General features: G+C 55.0%; 1 protein-coding gene across 13 annotated transcripts in view; it reads left to right on the top strand.

The window, feature by feature from the left end:
* The window catches only part of GAS7 (growth arrest specific 7), a 214,997-nt gene extending 199,126 nt beyond the window's left edge, over window positions 1-15,871 (top strand). For 10 of the 13 annotated variants that reach the window (XM_034646920.1, XM_034646916.1, XM_034646914.1 and 7 more), the window contains 6 exons: window positions 265-343; window positions 6,021-6,149; window positions 6,788-6,911; window positions 11,581-11,676; window positions 13,285-13,383; window positions 13,961-15,871. In XM_034646920.1, coding sequence (XP_034502811.1) covers window positions 265-343; window positions 6,021-6,149; window positions 6,788-6,911; window positions 11,581-11,676; window positions 13,285-13,383; window positions 13,961-14,463 — 1,030 coding nt within the window. In that variant the 3' untranslated portion in view covers window positions 14,464-15,871. The remainder of the gene's footprint in view (window positions 1-264; window positions 344-6,020; window positions 6,150-6,787; window positions 6,912-11,580; window positions 11,677-13,284; window positions 13,384-13,960) is intronic. The other 3 variants (XM_034646925.1, XM_034646924.1, XM_034646923.1) reach the window with 1 other exon arrangement.

Genomic DNA, 15,871 nt, shown 5'->3' with positions numbered 1-15,871 from the left:
CGGGAAGGCACGGCGACAGTGACACGCAGGTGTCAGGGCCCATCCTACAGCTGCACCCCACCTTCCTCTTGCATGTCCCCTGGTTCTCTGAGTTTCCAGATGTTTCCCCAGCCCCTGCCACCCCCTGCCCGCTCAGCTCCTGAGATCGTCGCTCGGTTGGGGATGGCTCACGTGGAGACCCGCCGTCTCCCTGGGAAGGGGCCGAGATCTCTGATCGGAGGCCAGTGCGGCTGTGCGGGTCTGACGTTCTGTCTCGTGTTGCAGTTCCCTGGGAGAGGCGTGGGCCCAGGTGAAGAAGAGCCTTGCGGATGAAGCAGCAGTCCATCTCAAGTTCTCCGCCAAGGTAAGCCAGCCCCGCGGCCTCTCCGCGTCGGTCGTGCGCAGCCGTGTGCCACTGAGCGGCTCGCGGTGGTCTCTCTGGTGTGTCCTGTCGGCCCCTTCCCGTGGTCCGTGGTGTAGATAGATTGCCAGTGCAGGGAAGAGAGGGACAAAAGGCATCATCAGCCAGGTGCCCACCGTCTCCCCGTGCGGTAGCATCAGGAGGCATAAATGTCCCATCAGCAGCTCGGAGAATCGTAGAAGGTTCGTAAGTCCTAGTAGTGGTAAGTACTTACTACCTTTGTGTTTAATATAATTTGCTAAGTTTAGATCATTGCATTTTTAACACCGGCGGTTTTTAACACCCAGCTCACAAAATTCCTACAAATTTAGCATTTGGCTCTTCCGAGCCACCCCAGCACACCTCAGTCCCTTGGGGACCCACCCTCCTTCTTGGGCTTTCGGAGGAATATGCGGGCATGTTCTATTTCCTCACGCTGTCAGAAGGGGCTAGACTGTACCACAGGGAGAATCTTTTGATTCGGTTTGTTAGTGTCACACAGTGTCACACTGGGTAACCGACCCTTCCTTCATTTGGTCCTAGAGACTCTAGCATCATGACCTTGAGGATAGCACGGTTTCTGTCCTGTTCACTCTGCCCTCCGAACCCAGGGTGATGTCTGGGGCACAGTAGATGCTGGATAAATGTTTTCCGAAGTAATGAATGAACAGGACAACTGACTAGCTCCTCCCGACACCCCTGTCTTTTTAAGCCTACTTTTTCTCAGGATTTCTCTGCGTTTCCAAATGTTCCTCTCTTCCCCACTCCCCGGCTCTTATCTCCAAATTCCATCTCAGGCTCTTACCTACTCTTCAGGGGAAAAAATAAACCCAGTGTCTAAATGAAATAATTCATACTAAAGTGTGCATGACTGATGGGGCTACCCACTAGCATGGTTGCCTTTTAAAGGAAGAGGGACCCCTTGAGAGTAGCACCATTCTCAGTGACCTTTGTCTCCTGGGATCCACACTCTTCCCACTGTCCCCGGTCAGACACAGCACCTGATGGGGCACTCAGGCAAAACATTTAAACTGAGCCGCCTTTTGGGAAGGTAGCATCTCCCAAAAGTGGCTGCTTCTCCCTGACTCCCACACTCCGTGCTCATGGTTCCATCTGTTTTCCAGAGCTTTCCTCATGAGAATCACCATTCTGGGCGTTGGGGTCCCCCTAGGATGTGCGCTGTTGGGGGACAGGAATCCAGCTTTGTACACGTCCTGCCCCACCCTGTGATGGTCCCCGCTGCACATAGGGCAGAATGAAGGGCTCAAATGATTGGGCCCCACCAAGGGGCTCTATAAAGATCTGGGGTGGGAGGAAGAAACTGTTAGAAGCTCCCCGCTTCTGAAGGATGTTAGCACCCCAAGATTGGGTTGACTCGTGACTCAGCCATGAGTGAAACTTTCTGGGCTCACAGCGAGCACCCCTAACCCAGCCACCGAGCACTTTGTGGGACATTCACCAGTTGAGCGTGGGGAGGGGGCTCCATGAGGCATCTTTTTTCCTGTCTTGCACAAAGCAGTGAGTTATTTTCAAGCTGCTGACCGGGAATGTTCCCTTCAGACCTCCCTTCTCACGTCCTGACCCCAGGGGCTCCATCCTCTGTGGCAGAAGCCTCCACTGATGGGGGAGGGACGGGGGGGGCGGGGCTGCCCCATGGGCAGTAGAGCTGAACTGACACCCTCTGAAAGGTCACCTGCCGGGTCCCCAGGAACCCTTGTGGTCCTTCCTGCTTATCATCAGGACCTTCCGGTTTGACTGTTTCCGGAGTGCTCAGCAGTGACAAAATGCTCTCCAGCCCAGATCCCACCGGTGACGGGCTCCGTCCCACGGGATGTCTGTTGCAGGTCGTGGATTCCGAGGTCACCCACACTTCTGTCTGACGTAGCTGTGAATCAGGAGTTCCCACGACACCCTCCTCATGTTTGATAACTTGCCGAATGGCTCATAGAACTCAGGGAAACATGCACTTAGGTTTATCGGTTTATTCCATACTAAAGGACATCATGAAGGATACAGGTGAACAGTCGGGTGAAGGGGTGCATAGGGCGAGGTCCGGAAGAGTCCTGAGCACAGGAACGTCTGTCCCCGTGGAGCTGGAGTGCTCACCAACCCAAAAGCTCTCTAAACCCTATGATTTGTAGATTTTTGTAGAATTTTTATCATGTAGGCACGATTGCTTATTAATGCACTCGCTGGGTCCCCTTCCCTCCCCAGGGGATGGAGGGGAAGCTGGAAGTCTCAAGCTTCTAGTCATGGCTTAGGCTTTCTGGTGACCCAGCCCCCCTCCTGAAGCTCTCCAGGAGACCCCCAAGGTCACCTCATTAGAACAGAAGATGCCCCTGTCATCTAAGAAATGGCAAGGGGTTTAGGAGTTCCGTCAGGGACCAGGGTCAGAGACCAAATATTAGCACAAAAGACGCTCCTAGCCTCCCGTAATACTTTGGAGAGGACAACGCTTTCAGGAGTTCTAGCGGGCAGGTGGGGACAAAGACCAAAATACATATTTGTTGTATCTGGGTATCCCAGTGGGTAAGCATTCTAGAAGCTTCTGTGGCAGGGAGTAACTCCTTTCCGTTGGTTTTATCAACCACCATACCAGTCAGCGTCTGCATTTCCCAAGTAAGGGGGCTCAGAAAGGCTCCATCACTGCTCGTGGTCACACAGCCTCAGGCTCTGCTCTGGAGGAAGGAGAGGGCAAGACTCAGTCAATTGGCGAATTGCCCCCCAGACCTTCTGTCTGGGCAGACCAGTGGCATTTAAAGTACAGAGGACTTCACCATGCTGCTGATGGTGGGGGGGAGCTTGTGATGAATGTTCACGAAAACCAGATGTTCGATGAGCACTTTGCTGCCTCCAGCCTGTCCGTCCGTGTTAGTGGCCTTAGGAAACCCGAGTAGCAGCCCCGTGGGGGGACGGCGATTCCTCGAAGGCAAAGGGGCTCCGAGGATTTATTCATCTGCGTGGAATCACATGGCTCTGTATGCCTGAAACCCATTTTAGTGTCTGCTTCCAGAGGGCTCGTTGAAATTCCACTCTGAATGTTCCGGGTCGGGGGGAAGAGCTTTTTAAGGAATGCAGTTTCGTTAAGGGCAATCTTTCAGGCTTTGCTCATCTCCTGGTTCCAGCCGCCGTTCGTGGCAACAGGCTGTTAAAGAAATGATTGCTGTATACAAAGGAAGTGATAGCTGGCTTCAGCTGAGGAAGGAAAAATAGAAAAATTCTTTCTGATAGAAGAGAAGTCTAATCATGCAGGAGAGGCCATGCATGCAGACGGCAGATTTTAGGGGGGGACAGTGGGAGTCAAGCAGTGTGAGTTTTATGGCCGTGCTTTCCCTAACAAGCTGTGTCCTGGGACGAGTCTTCGCATCTCTCGGCTTCCTTCTTTTTTTTTTTTTCATGGGTGAAATGAAGAGTTTGGACCAGATCAGTGGCTTGAAGCTTCTTTGGCTGGGACCCCCAGTCACACGTTTTCCACGGGCAGCCAGAACACACAGGCGTCCGCACCCAGATAGCCATGTACAGATACTCACGCACGTGCATCGCCAAGACAAACGTTTCCCGAAGCCGCCCTTGTCCTTCTACCTAAAATGCACCCTGGTTTTCTCTGTTTCTCATCGGAAAGCTGGTCCCGACCCTGCGCTGAATCACTAAGCTGATTTCCCAACTTTCAGGCCAGTTCAGGAGGTCACGAGGACAAGCGTCCAGGAAGGCCTTCTGTCCCTGGGCAAAGATGCTTAGCCCTTAAGAACAAATAGAAAAGGACACCCAGCCAGTGTTCTTAAAGAAACAACTAGTCTTTTAAAAGCACTGAAGCTACAGGAGAATCCGGGGTTCTCTGTCTACGGGATTGCATGCCTGGGGCAGCAAGTAGCATTATGTTTCCAGAAAGTCATTTGGAAAATGGGGGACACACGTTGGGGTATTGGCAGGTTCTTGGGCCCTTCCCCAGACCACAGAGAACCTGGCGCTGGAACCCAGGAGTCCTGACTGTTGAAAAGACCCTCTGGATAGCTCTGGGGCACATGGTAGTCTGGAAGTCAGCTCACTTCCTAGGCTCTTGGAAAGTGACCCCCAAGTTACCGAGTCAACAGGCTGAGTTCACCCTCATCGCCTGCCCCCCCACCCCCCCGATTAGGAACAGGTTCCCACAGCAGCTAAGTGATGCCACTCCTCCGCCAGCACCTGATCTATATGGAAGAGGAACCTGCGTGTTCTGGGCAGCTCCCAAGTGTGTAGCACCCTGCACGCTGCCACCAGGTGGGGGTATTTTCCTATGCAAGGCCAATTCTTTGGGCTTAGAGAAATAGGAGGCATTTACAACTCACATTAGGGGGAGGGAGGTGTTTGGATGACTTGCCCTCTATTAGTCTTTGAAGGTCATCCAACAACAAAGGTGTCCACTTCTCCCCCAGGCATCGGGCACTGAAGATTTTGTCATTCTTCCACATAGTCGAAGGGGCACCCACCCCACGTCTGCTCTGACCAGAGGCTGTGGACACAGCGGGGCAAAGCCAGCAGGGCTTCTGCCCTCTCGGAGCTCATAATCACTTGTATTTGGTGGTTTAGAACTACAAACACTGAAGTCTTGGGGTGTCCAGAGAAAAAGATAATGTAGCAAGAGCCTGGTGAGGAGGAAGAGAGAGAAGTCATAGAACCTGTGTTGGGAGGTCCCATATTCAGGAAGGTTCAGCTGTGCTTCCCAAAGGTTCTCTGGGAGCAGGTGCAGGCTGAGGGACTCTGGATGGCTGTCGGGGGGGCCATAGGAGGCTGAGCCGGGGGGCCTCCAGGAGGCCGAGTTGGGGGGGGGGCTCTGGAGGCTGAGCGGGGGTGGGGGGTGGTTCCAGGACGCTGAGTCCGAGAGCCCAGGCCAGCTGGGCTCTGGGGTGCTTACCCGGCTCTGACCGCATTAGGCCCACACTGATCTGTAAAAGCTCTCCTTACAAAGGGAGCGGAGTAGGGAAAAGAGAAAGCATAAAAGAGAGGGAAGGAGCTTGAAAAACCAGAGCCGCTCTGGGCCTTGGGAGTACGAGGCCGGCTCCCTCTGGTCAGAGGGAGATGTACCGGCCTCCACGCAGGCCTAGAGAGGTGAGCTTCTCCCGGCCTCGGGCAGTTCCCACCATGGCTTCCTCGAGCTTTGAACTGTGTCCAGACTGTCCTTATATCCTTGGGCCCCTGGCTCATAGCAGATGTTCAGCAAATAGAACTGACCTGAGCTCATCTCATTAAATGGCACACATGTGGCAGTCACAGTGCCCAGTGCTTGGGACACGGAGACGGTGGCTTGGCTTCTGCCTCCAGAAAAATCCCAGTTTGGAAAGTAAGCGACGTCAGCTCAGGACCTGAGCAAAGTCCTGTGAGCAGCAGTGGGTGCCTGGAGGAGGCAGGAGGCAGCCGACGAAGGGCTCGGAAAGGCTTGGACACTAAGCTCTCAGTCCGTTGGTGTGAATCCTGGGGTCTAGCCAGCTCAGGTGACCCCCCCCAACCCGAAACCTGACGCGTGGCCCCTTGTGTCTTCCCTCCTGTCGGGGGGGCCAGGCCTCTGCTCCCGGCCCCACCCTCACCCGTGGAGTGAGGGAGAGTGCCCCCTCCCGCCGCTGACATCCTGGGGTCCTGAGCGTGTCCCCCCCACTCTCCTTCACAGCTGCACAGCGAGGTAGAGAAGCCTCTGATGAACTTCCGAGAGAACTTCAAGAAGGACATGAAGAAGTGTGACCACCACATCGCCGATCTCCGCAAGCAGCTGGCCAGCCGCTACGCCGCGGTGGAGAAGGTGAGGGGTCCGGGAGGCCGGGAGGCCGGGCATGCTGGCGGGGGGCGGACTGGGCCCCAGCAGGGCTCCGCGTGCCAAGGCAGAGGCCTTCGTCCCCGGGGGATGGGATTGGGGTGGGGATGGGGGGCGAGCCAGCCTCCAGCCCACACCGGAGGACCCCCAACCCCCAGCCCACCCCAGCTGAAGGGCAGGTAGGAGCTGCTTTCCGGGTCACCGCCAGAGGGCCGTGAGGGGATAGAGTGGGGCTCCCTCAGGCACGGGAGGTGAGGTACCCCATCCTTCTGGTCCACACGTGGCCCTTTTTCTGGGCCTCACTGGGCAGATTCTATCCTGAATCACTCCCCTGCCAGAGGCCTGGGAGGTCTGACCTGGCTGGGAGCTGCTGCTGACCCCAGTGCCTTGGGCAGGGGTGCGGGACAGGGGACACGTACCGTGGCGGGCACCCCACACCCTGCCCGCTGCCACCATCAAAGCGCCCCTCTGGCCCCAGAACGGGGTGGCTGCTGGGAAAAGAGGTCCACGAACACGGGGAGAGGAGAGGACTCCTACCCAGCAAAGGGGAGGCCAGGCCACGTACCCTGCGGGGCCGTCCTGGCTCGGGGCCCCGTGAGCAGCTTCCCCGTGTCGTTGGACCCCAGGCCCGGAAGGCCCTCACGGAGCGGCAGAGGGACCTGGAGGTGAAGACCCAGCAGCTGGAGATCAAGCTGAGCAATAAGACGGAGGAGGACATCAAGAAGGCACGGAGGAAGTCCACGCAGGCTGGTGAGCGGGGCCGCGGGCGCCCTGCCTCTCCACTCCCCACCTGGGCCCCGGGGGCACAGAAGGCGGAGGCCTGGGAAGTGGGGTCCCCGCGAAGGTGCAGCCCGTGGACCAGGCTGCAGTGGGGGGCCGTGGCGCTGTGTCCAGGCCCTGCCGGGGGCGGGGAGCTGCCCTGGACCTCGGGCCGGGGGTGGGGGGCACAAACTCGTCCACGTGCCCAGAACTCAGGGCTCCTATCCCTGCGGGGAGCCCACAGCAGAAGTGCACCCCCACCTGCCCACCCAGTGGGGCCACCTCCCCAGCGAGTGATGCTCCCGGGGCTGGCCTCTGGCGATCCGCGCGGGGGGGGGGGGCTCCCCCCAAGGAGTCTGACATTTTGTTCTGCGAAAGAACCAGAGTTCAGATTCTCTTGCAAAGATTTTTCCCCCCAAATGAGTCGGTTTCTGCCTCCACCTTGTGGTAAAAATTAGCCGATGCACAAGGAAGAGGAGGAAGGCCCATTAGAACCAGTAAAAAAACAAAACAAAACCATAGTCCCTATCTCTTCAGAAAGTCCCAAGTTGAAGGGCACGCAAGGACAATGCTATTTATCGCTTTCTGGGACTAAAGCGTGTGCTGTCATTAGGGTCTGGATCCGATGGTCTCCAAGTCCTTCTCACCTGAATTTCTGGTGAACCGGGCACAGTTAACTCATTATAGAATGATGCAGCCACTGTCTGGACGTGATGACACACGGTGGTGGAGAAATTGTCACAAAACAGTGTGACATAAACACGACATTTGATTGAAAGATCTTATAATGCACGGCGATAACCGGATCCAGAAATAGAAGGCATAATATTCTTACCCGGGGATTGGGAAGGCAAACCCAGGATGGGGAGAGCCTGTTTAAATTAGTCCCGTTTATTTAATTATTTTAAAAATAAAATTATATCGCTGCTTGGCAAAAAAAATCGTAACCAGCACTAAGAATATAAAATGTGATTCACCAGATAATAATCGCCATCACACTTCCCAGTGTTTGAATTTTTTTTTTTAAGATTTTATTTATTTGACAGAGATAGAGACAGCCAGCGAGAGAGGGAACACAAGCAGGGGGAGTGGGAGAGGAAGAAGCAGGCTCACAGCGGAGGAGCCAGATGTAGGGCTCGATCCCATAACGCCGGGATCACGCCCTGAGCGGAAGGCAAACGCCTAACTACTGAGCCACCCAGGCGCCCCTAGTGTTTGAATTCTTAACAATGTTTCTTAACATTTAAATGTATACACATTAGATCGTCTTCTTTTCTGTGTCCTTCCTGAACTTATATCGATATTCCTTCGCGATAGCTCTGTTCCATCACCTATACGTTTATTTGCCCGTCCGTTCCCGTCCGTAAGACTTTCTAAATGGGTGAATGGCGTCCACATGAGCTGCGATTGGACCCGAATTTATTTTGTGATTCCCCTGATTGACTTTCGTAGGACTTTGAGATGCTGGTGGGTGTTGGGCGATGTTGTCAGTGTAACAGCCTGTATGTGAGACTCAGCCTGCGGGGGAGAGAGAACATAGATGTGAATTTCTGGGTCAGAGTGTTGTGTTTGGATGGCTGGTTCCGGAGTGTTCTCCCGAGAGGGGTCTCCATCAGGGGCACGTGAAGATGCCCGTTCCCTAAACTCTGGTCAGCACTGCGTGAGATCAGACTTTGACATCCTAGCTGTCTGGTGAGAAACACTATTTTGGTGGCAATTTACGTTTCGTTTTGAGTGAATTTGAGGGTTTTTTTTTTTTTAAGATTTTATTTATTTATTGGACAGAGAGAGAGACAGCCAGTGAGAGAGGGAACACAGGCAGGGGAGTGGGAGAGGGAGAAGCAGGCTTCTCGCCGAGCAGGGAGCCCGATGCGGGGCTCGATCCCCGGACCCTGGGACTATGACCTGAGCCGAAGGCAGATGCTTAACAACTAAGCCACCCAGGTTCCCCTGAATTTAAGCTTTTTAAAAATAGACTTCTGTATGTCATCTGTGACTTTTTTCTGGGAACTGATGAACTCCTATCTTCTCCTCTGTTTCTCTTATTCTGACAGATTGATTGGCGAAGATTAATTCCATGTGAGGAAAATTAACCTTCTGTGGTTTGAACTGCAAATATTTTTCCTAGGTTGCCATTTATCGTTTAATTTTTTTTTCTTTATAGTTTCTTCTTGTCCCTCTCTCTCTGGCTTATTTTCTTCCTGAATTTTTTTGTAGAACGGGCTTTGCCCCTAAGTTCTGGGTTTTGTGACTGACTTAGAAAGATTTTCCTTTCTCAATATATTTTAATTACTTTTCTTCTTTGACCTCTGGTTTAAGAAATAAATACATACCTATGTGACCCACCAAGTGTTTATTTGAACTCACACCACTTTTTGCCATGTTCCTCAAGGTCTGATTTTTTTGTGTGTGTTCGTTTCTGTCGTATCCTAGATATTTTGCTGTCCCTCTCGTATTCTAGTTAATTGATTGTTTTCATTTCTCCTGTGTTCTACATATTTTGCTATTTCGTTTCTCTCTCATTCTAGATAATCTTGCTATTTGCGGTTTCTAATCAATTTCAGCCAAATTCAGAAAACATGACATTTTCACGACCTAGGGCTTTGCCCCCTTTGGTTTCTGATCTTCCCATTTGCGTCTCAGTGCGTTGCGTGCTCATCAGAAAACACACTTATCCCTACCGTTTGGAATTAGGTTGTGATGGAAGTGACTCGTTCTTGTCCTTGGATCTAACCGTGAAAAGTTCTACCTTTCCGAAACGCTTTCTGTGTGCCAAGCGCCCAGCCCCGTGCCTCTGAGCATCCACGTCCAAGCCCCTGGTCCTCCTGCAGGGAGGTATATCTGTACCCTTCATGGGTGAGGAGGCGGATGGATGACAGACAGGTGACAGACAGTCACAGAGCGCGGGGACCCAGAATCCCACCGTCTCTTCTTCCAAAGACACTGCTTGTCCCCGTGTTGCTGGACGGCCTGTTACCCAGAAGATGCTGGCTCTTTTTCCCTTCCTGCCCCTCCCTTCCCTTCCCTCCCTCCCTCTCCCTTCCCTTCCCTCCCTCGTCTGTCCCAAAGCCACTGGAAGGGAGCGCGTCTAGACCCTCAAGGGGCTTGATCACATTTTGTCATCATTACTGTCACCCTAGCTTGTGTTACTGTTGAACCAACTCTACCAAGCACTAGACAGGTATCAACCTACTTAATCTTCGCCATGACTCCGTGAAGATACTGTTGCTCTCCCATTTTATAGGCGATAAGCCTGAGGCACAGGCAGGTTAACTGTACACGATCGATCGCACAGCTACTGGACAGCGGAGCTGGTAGGACCACCCAGCTGTCTGGGTCCAGAACCCGAGTCCTTAATTCATTCTGTTCAGAAGGGTCCCCTCGGGCTGGCTTCGTAGAGAGAAGACCCCGTCTCTTACAGCTACCCGATTTCCAGAGCACTTTCTCGAGATCGGGATCAGCCAAGAGGACTATGGGAGTTTGAGTATCCGTACGTTTGTAGGGTGACGAGCGGACCCCCGCCTCGTTGGTCAGGCACGGGCTCCTGGTGGGAATGTATTTGCACATACTTTCTTCTCTCCAGGTCAGTCCTTTCTTAGGATCAGGGACCCTTTCACTGGTGGTGGATCGAGTGCCCTTGGTTGGGTTCTGTTTCTCGGGCTCCTCTCTGGGTTAGCACTGTAGTTCAGTGGAGGGGGTACTGAGCTGGGCCCTCGGTCACGGGGACACGAGTCTCCCCGATTTCTTTCACTTGTGTTTCAGAATACACATGAGCCGAGGGATGTGGTTAGAGGAATAGCTTTGAATCTGCCGGCATGACTAGAATGAGAGTGAATCGGTTAGCTTGGGGTCGGCTTATCCGTCTTTCCCTTCGCGAACACAGACCATGATTCTGCTGATCCATAAACCAAGGTTCCTGGTGCTGGTACGCTTTAGTAATGTGTGCAAATGCCGTAGGGTTTGTTTTCTTTCTAATTGCAAACTGTTTCAAATGTCCCTGCCATTCCGGGAAACAACCTACCAGCCGTCACGATTGGACAGTTAGGTTCATTTCACATCTCTCTGTTTTACGAAATCAAACGCCGTGGGAAGGGCTCCTTCACTCCCACCCACCCTCTGTTTCCCCAAACGGCCACTGTCCCGGGATTGGGGTGTAATGTGCCAGTGCGTGTGAGCGACCACAGACCACCAGACACGTTATTTTGTGTCTCGGAATTATATTCCGGCATGTGTATGCACACACATGTGCCTGCACACTTGCGACTTCCAGACTTTTCTTCTTGAACTCTTAGCTACTTCTAGGTTGTGTATGACACGTGTTTTAACCGAGAAGGACTCTCCATTGTCAAGTGACACTGCTCTCTCTAGAGAGGGAAGCATTTCTTGGGCTCATGGTAGGATTGGAGGGGTTCCTAAGAGCACCCCCATATACACACACACGCTGAGAAACCCTCATCTTGAATTCTTGGTATCTGGGGTCAAGCTCAGATGGACAGTCCTGATGCGGGGTTTCCCCCTTTCTTTCGTACTGCTCCCCCTCCCTCCACTTCCCAGCGGCCTCCACGACCCAGGGAGAAGAGAGGCCATGGGGCACAGAGGGGGCAGGGCAGCCGTGGTGAGCAGAGGACAGAGCGTGATGGTGGCTGGTGGTCTTTTCCAGGAGATGACCTCATGCGCTGTGTGGACCTCTACAACCAAGCCCAGTCCAAGTGGTTTGAAGAGATGGTGACCACAACACTGGTGAGGGGACATAGAGGTGTGAGCTTGTCAATGCAGGGTCTGGTGGGATGCTGGTGGGCATGCGGGGGATGGTGTGGAGGTGGCCACAGAGGCGGTCACTAGATCCTCTCTACCGCTGAGGTCGAGACCTTGACTCTGGGCCAGCCTGTGTGGATTCAGATCCGGCTTTGGCCCTTCGAGCTGTGTGAACACCGGCAAGGGCTGGGTCTTACTGTATCCTCTTTGTCCCCTCAGGGGTCAGGGTCAACCAGAGATGCCCTCAAGCAAATGTGCAGTGGAGCCTTTAGGACAAATAGCCAAGTCACAGGAAGCGTGACCCTCCCCACCCCCAGAAGGGTTGCCCGTCCTCGATAGAGGACACATACGGAGTGAGGTCGGGGTAACTGTTTAGGAGGAATGGGAGTAGAGACGTCTGACCAAGGGGTGCGGGGAATAGGCATCGGACCCCCGTTTTTGTCTTCCTATTTTTTTTTTAATTTTCTTATTTGAGAGAGTGCAGTGAGTAGGGACAGAGGGAGAGAGAGAGAATCTCAAGCAGACTCCACGCTGAGCACGAAGCCGGACGTGGGGCTCAATCCCTTGACCCTGAGATCCAGACCTGAGCTGAAACCAAGAGTCAGAACCGATGGGGCCCCCCAGGTGCCTCCTGAGTATTTCTTATGAAGGGACAGCGTCTCCTCAGTGAGCACCTGTTGGGTTGGCCAGTGTGGTGTGCTTGGCACTGGGGCCATTGGGTTGGATGAGAAAGGAGGCCTGGCACCAGCTCCCGACTGCATTGTCCCACTGCCCAAAGCTACCCTTGTCCATCCGGCACAGGACAGACGAACTCTCTGCATGCCCAGGTGTCAGCCTACCGGAGCAGATTAGAGCCCTCCCCCAGGGACAGTGACCTAGTCTTCCTCCTGGTTAAGCTCCTAGTTAAACCCCCTGCTTTACCTTTCTTCCCAGTTAATCACCTGGGCTGTGACCTAGTTGTGCACAGAATAGCAGTCTGATGCCCTAAATTCCAAAGACGCAGAACTGTCTAGAAACCAAAGGACAAACCCTTTCTCTTCTACTTGACCATGGCCGTCTGACTCCTACCGCCCCCCCCCATCCCGCTTTCCCTGGCCGGGTCTGTGGTCTGCACTTTAGAATTAGATGGAGAGAGGAAAGGAGGCTGCTTGGCAGAGGCCCAGGGACAAAGCCCCAAGAGTCCGAGGCACAGAATCTCTACATGTGACCCCTTTGTGCACCCCGGCGGGGAACTGGGGCTGGGGCTGCCCTGGGGCAGAATCCAGACTCTGGTTCGAACCCCACTCCTCCCATAATGCTTTGGGCAAGTGATGTTACAGATAAGAACCTTTCTCTAAATGACCCAGAATGACTAAGTAACGCGTGTGAAGCTGTTGGCTCCCACCGCGCCCCGCCGAGCTGGATTCAGGAAACAGCGGCTGCTGGGTCACCGCCTCCCCCCCTCCCCGCGAGACGCTGGGCGAGTTCAGCCCCCAAGGGTCCGCTGGGACCTGCTGGGAGCAGGCAGTGCCTTGTGTTTTGCGGACAGGGTGGGCCGGGCCCGCGAGCTGGGAGGGTCCCCGCGCGTGCCGGGCGCAGGCTCAGGGCTGGCTGGTCTCCGCCCGGGCAGGAGCTGGAGCGGCTGGAGGTGGAGAGGGTGGAGATGATCCGGCAGCACTTGTGTCAGTACACGCAGCTGCGGCACGAGACGGACATGTTCAACCAAAGTGTGAGTCGCCTGCCCGGGGCCCAGGCCGGTTGGACCCCCAGGGGGTGGGGGTGGGGCAGCCGGGGCTAGAGGAGAACCACCTGGCGCTGGGGGGCGGCGGGCTAAGTAGCCCGTCTGAATGAATCTGTCCCGAAGGGGGCAGGTGCTCGGGCCCGTGGGCCCCCCCTTGGGATGGGCTTAGAGACCATCCTGGACATACGCGTGAATCCATCCCAAGCGCGTGCGACAGAGACACGCGTGAGCTCTCAGCCCGAGGAGAAAGAAGGTCCTGACAGTTAAAATAGCTGAGCCCTTATCGCCTCCCCTGGCAAATTTCTTACCAAAAAATAAATAATCCAGAAACATCCAAAGTCCCTAAAGCTAACGTTCCGTTGGCCCTGTTCTGGGACGGTAAGGGTGGGGACAGACGGAGGAGGAGGCCCCGGGCTGGGGATGGAGTGCCCTGAGCAGAGTGGGGCTGAGAGCCCGGGGCTCCCCGCTCTTGCAGCCCTGCGCACGGCTGTCCCTCACAGGGGCCTCCGTTGTCCCTGGCGCAGCCGCCAGCTCTGACTTGTGTCCCCTTCTCCGTCCCTTGCAGACAGTCGAGCCTGTGGACCAACTGCTTCGAAAAGTGGACCCAGCCAAAGACAGGGAGCTGTGGGTCAGAGAGCACAAGACGGGCAACATCCGTCCCGTGGACATGGAGATTTAGACGGGCACGCACGGCCTCGGGGGTCCTGCCGAGGAGAGGGGCGGGGGGTCCCATGGAGAGGAGGTGGCTGCGCCCGCCACGGGGCCCGCTGCCGAGTGCAGCTGCCCTCCCACCCACTGTCCTGGTCCTGGTCCTCTGAGCTGGTCATTCCAGAAGGGCAGCCCTGCTGGGAGCTGCCAGTGTGCCCAGGCCGAGAAGACGGACCCACAGCCCTGCCCTTGTCTCCAAGGCTGGAGCCCCCCGACTCCTGTGCTGTGCTCACTGCTCCAAGGACAAACTGGGGCTGGAGCTTTGTGGTCCCTGCCGAGCACAGGAGGGGTCACCTCCCCACCCAGAGCCAGCCGTATCACACACTTGTGACCCTGGAAGCCCCAAGGCCCTTTGTCTAGCTGGCCCCCTGTGTCCCGTGCTTTGGAGGGTCATGGCAGAAAGGTCCCTGTCTCCAACCAAGTATCAGGATCAGAATTGTGGATGGAAGGCACTGTTCAGCAAAACAGCCCCCACCCAGAGTTCTTTGCAGCCCACCCTCTTTGTTTTCCCGCGGCATTCTGGGAGCCTGCATCCTGGCTCTTTGCCACTTTTCCATCATCTGGGCTCTTGGGAGTAAGGCCTGGCTCCTTCCTGTGCAGCCCGACCCGCCTGGAGAGGTCAGGCTGGAACTACCTCATGCAGCACATCAGCCCGAGTCCGAGTGTTGAGTTGTTTCTCCTGCTAGGTCAGGGATCTTCTGTAAAGTCTCCGGGCTGGAAACCCCAATCCATCCAACCCGTAGCCGCTTCCTCACGAAGCTCCCTCCTGCCCCCCCGCCGCCTGCCTCCCAGGCTCTTCGCAGGGCGGGCTCAGTCCCCTGTGGGAGACGGATTGGGAGGGGTCTTCATCACCCCCCACCCCGAGGGCTCCACCTGCTTGTGCATGGCGGGGGTGGGACCCCGTGTGGCTTTCTCTCCCTGGTGGGCGCTGCACGGGCATGGCAGACTCTCACGGCCACAGCGGGGTGTCCCCTTCCAGGCAGTGTCCTGCCACCCTGGCCTCAGCTCGTCCTGCACGTTCCAGAGCCCTGCACGGAGCCCCGCTTGGTGCTGGTACCACCTTCCCCTTTCCCCACCTCCTGATTCCTGGGAAAGCCGGGTCTGAGCATGACGTGGGAAGCATTCAGCACTCCGTGCGTCAGTCCCCCACTTTACAGAAACACAGCAAACACGTTCTCCACTATGTCAAACCCTGAGAATCCACACCAGGGGACCGGAAGAAGAAATGACGCCCCTCTCCCACCCCCGAAGGTGGTCACGGGGCCAGCAGGGGGCAGATCCTAGCCCAGAACCCATGCCCTGAGAACCCGTCCTTCTTAGCTCATCTTTTCCTTTGATTACTTTGGAGGTGCAGGACCCATACGCCCCCTACAAACCCCCAGGTCCCTCGGGCTTCATGCCAGGAATTGATGACTTATCTTGAGTCTTTCGGCACATCTTTCGCGGAGTCAGAATAATGTGCTCGCGGTTTAGAGTAGAAAGATGCCCAATGTCCTAGAGTAAGCCACACTTTGTCAATTGTCCTATCGAACCATCCCAACCAAAAAGGTCAGTGTGGAGGATGGATCTGTCCCTGGCAGGGAGGACTGCTCCTTCCGGATTGGGGGTTGGGCCGGGACACCAGCGACCAATTTTAGGATGTTTTTGTTTCTCTATGAAAAATGGGTGCTGGTAGTAATTGCCTTGTGGCTTAGTGGACTGATTTGTGGGTGATTTTCCAATGTTCAAAGCCAATAGCCTTGTTACTAACACGATATTTTGAGTGTGA

Source organism: Ailuropoda melanoleuca, chromosome 17 (assembly GCF_002007445.2).
Source record: "Ailuropoda melanoleuca isolate Jingjing chromosome 17, ASM200744v2, whole genome shotgun sequence".
Lineage (NCBI taxonomy): Eukaryota > Metazoa > Chordata > Mammalia > Carnivora > Ursidae > Ailuropoda > Ailuropoda melanoleuca.
The sequence above is the reverse complement of the archived record's forward strand: the minus strand, read 5'-3'. Positions and strand labels throughout refer to the sequence as shown.